General features: G+C 35.5%; 1 protein-coding gene across 2 annotated transcripts in view; it reads right to left on the reverse strand.

The window, feature by feature from the left end:
- Positions 1–3,413, reverse strand: part of LOC106879277 (lon protease homolog 2, peroxisomal) — a 37,014-nt gene that overhangs the window by 7,119 nt on the left and 26,482 nt on the right. For both annotated transcript variants that reach the window (XM_052968590.1, XM_052968595.1), the window contains exon 14: positions 1,751–1,963. In XM_052968590.1, the coding sequence (XP_052824550.1) occupies positions 1,751–1,963 (213 nt within the window). The remainder of the gene's footprint in view (positions 1–1,750; positions 1,964–3,413) is intronic.

The following is a 3,413-nucleotide window of genomic DNA, read 5'->3' on the forward strand; positions in this document are numbered from 1 at the left end:
TATATATATATATATATATATATATTCAGTATGGTTTGTTTTCTTTTTAGTTTAGTGTTGACTGTTTTTTAAAAAAATTATTAATCGAAACATACTGACATCTCTCTCAACTTCTGGTATTTCCAGAGTTCAGCTCAATAAAGTCTTTATTGTCAACTCATCTTAACAGAAACAGCAGCAAAATCTCTCTTAAATAACACCCTACCAACTTAATTAAAGAAAGGACTCATCAAGTGATGTGATCTTATATACCACTAAAAACAACAGGTGGTCACAGTAGGGATCCATTCAATCAATGGCCTGAAGCTAAACAATTTCCAGAGTTAAATAACTTTGGGCATTCTGTACAACAATCTAGCCAACATTGAGTACAAGAGCATTATGGTTTTATATGACACAGTCCCTAATAACATGTTCTGTAAGTATTAAGTAAGTTGTATAACACCAACACTCAATTTTGACTTATTTTGACCATTCAAAATGTAAATTTCTGCAAAAAGAAAGAGATACTATCATCCTTCTGAATCATGTACAAATCTTTTGAACTGGTCAATTAATTCATTATAGAAATTGATGAATGATCATATCATTGATGAAATGATTGCAAAGATCAGGAAAGTGGGTACTGTTTTTATTGATCTGAGCTATTTATAGTGATAAGCAGATATTTATTTCATGATCAGAGTTTACAGTGAGTACTTTAACTGGTACTAGTATATGTGTACTACATGATTTCAGTGTGTTTTGCCAGTATCAGCCCTGAGTGAGTAATCTTGACATGTGCTAGCTTATCTTCAGTCAGGTGTTACTTGTACTTTCTGTCAAAAGTTTATTTTACTGCACCACACACTTGGGATGGACCACATAATCTATGAAATCCTGGGTCGCATAATTTCTGACTGAAAGTCTTGTTAATGAAAGTGGTCCTTGATTAGATAAACTTTCAATATCATAAGGGCAATATCAAATAAAAGGTATGAGAAGTTTTCCAGTCATAGTTATATAGGTACTTGTTACCTTCCAGCTTACAGCTCAATTAAGAAACCTCATTAGTGATTCAAAACTGATTTTCTCTTCCATACTATTGATTCTTTTCTTTGTCTTTCCTCTCTAATTTCTACATAGTATTTGAAATCATAGCAAACGAACATACATTAGGTACACTGTTCATAGTTGGTCATGTCAATGACTAATCTGATATGTTTTCAAATGATGTATGTGTTTGTGTGGATGTACAGAGAGAGAGAGAGAGAGAGAGAGAGAGAGAGAGAGAGAGAGAGAGAGAGAGAGAGAGAGAGAGAGAGAGAGAGAGAGAGAGGGAGGGAGAGAGAGAGAGAGAGAGAGAGAGAGAAAGAGACCAGTCTTATAAACTAATCACAAATACTAATACCCCTATGAAATCTTCATTATAAACTAAACACAGATTTTATTTTACACAGTGGTTATTTGTATCTATTCTTTTAAAGATGCACTAACATTTGTATATCTTGTAGCAGAAGCAGATAAATTGGTGGTTAATACTAATTTCTCACATTGGCACATAACCACAAATTTGTAGAAAGTAAATATATACTTTATTGGTCCTGGAGGATTAAAAAGCAAAAATGGTTTAGAAGAGAGAACACAATTTCAAAAAACTACTCCTTTCCACATAACTATTATGTGGTTTATAAAAAGTTACAACCTCAAGATACAGTATGAGACTAGAAAACAAATTGATTTTCTTAACCCCTGTATTGATAATGATTACCTTTTTAGCATGACTCCTCACCCAGTTAAGGGCCAGTGTGGCTGACTCCTTCATTATATCACCAAGCTGTCCAGTCAAAGTGAGCTGACCTTCTCCAGCCATACTTAGAGCTTCTACAAACATAATTTGCCCTCCATTCTCAGTCCAGGCCAGACCAACAGCTACTCCAGGTTGGGCCAAACGCTCAGACATTTCATTGTAATACATGGGTGGCTACAAATAAAATCAACTGTCATTAATTTTCAATTCCTAAAAAACACAAAATATAAAATAAACAATTTCAATTCCCAAGTCTTCTCTACAAACTATTTCCTTGTCTGATGGAGTGATGACAGTAAAACCAATATAATACAAAATTCCAGCCATCACACAAGTCTCTTCTTTCTTCCAGGATATCCATTTCCTTTACTCACCACTAATCAGGACCATACTTGCCCTAGCTTTATCCCTATGCCTCAATTTCATAGCAATACTGTTGTCTATAACTAAAATCAATCTACCAATCACTTTCTTCCAAAGAAACACATTAACTCAACTTTTAGATGTCCTCCTTAACTTTATACAATCTTCACTCCTATTGAGACACATAACTTTTCTCCACACTCATGTCTTGTCAAACTATTTATTAGCTATTAAGCATATTACCTGTACTAAAATCATTACATCATCCAATTACTCAGTCTCTACTTAATCCATGAGAGAATAACAGTTTATGTTGGTATAAGGCCAAATATTTCAGCAATCAGTAATGACAATTGATTAGCCACTAGCATATGTTTAACAAACTCAGTAGGGTTTGAACTCAGAATGTAGTGCAATATATTCGAATGCTGTAAAGCATTTAGTTCAGAATCTACCAATACCACAATCCACATGATGAAGATGATAATGATAGTGGTGCGTAAGAAGATGGGGCATAAGAAGAGGAGGATTTGAGATGTTTTTCAAGAAAGAAATATATGGCTTTGTGGTTAAGAAGTTTATTTTGCAACCACACGATTTCAGATTCACTCCCATTGCATAACACCTTGGGTCAAATGTCTTTAACTATAGCTTTGGGTTAATCAAAACCCTGCATGTAAAATGAGATAAATGAAAATTATGCAGAAGCCTGTTGAAGGGATTGTTCTTGTTTTTAGGCATTAGACTTAATCTGCTAACTCAACACTACCAACTGACCTTTAGATGCCTTTAATAGAGTACAATCTACTGAAAGCATTCAGGGCATATCTCTGGTACAAGAATAACTCCCCCTAATCTTAGTGACCCTGAAAAGAATCATAGACATTGCTCTATCGCCTCTCCTAAGACATGTAAAAGAGAAAAAAACATGAGACCAATGCTGAATTGTAATAGAAATTGAATTCAGGATTACAGTACCCAATTAAAGACCATACAACAGTCACTACTGCAGAATCCTATCATCATCATCATCATTTAACGTCCGCTTTCCATGCTAGCATGGGTTGGACGATTTGACTGAGGACTGGTGAAACCGGATGGCAACACCAGGCTCCAGTCTGATTTGGCAGAGTTTCTACAGCTGGATGCCCTTCCTAACGCCAACCACTCAGAGAGTGTAGTGGGTGCTTTTACGTGTCACCCGCACGAAAACGGCCACGCTCGAAATGGTGTCTTTTATGTGCCACCCGCACAAGAACCA

This window comes from Octopus bimaculoides, chromosome 1 (assembly GCF_001194135.2).
Source record: "Octopus bimaculoides isolate UCB-OBI-ISO-001 chromosome 1, ASM119413v2, whole genome shotgun sequence".
NCBI classification, from domain to species: domain Eukaryota; kingdom Metazoa; phylum Mollusca; class Cephalopoda; order Octopoda; family Octopodidae; genus Octopus; species Octopus bimaculoides.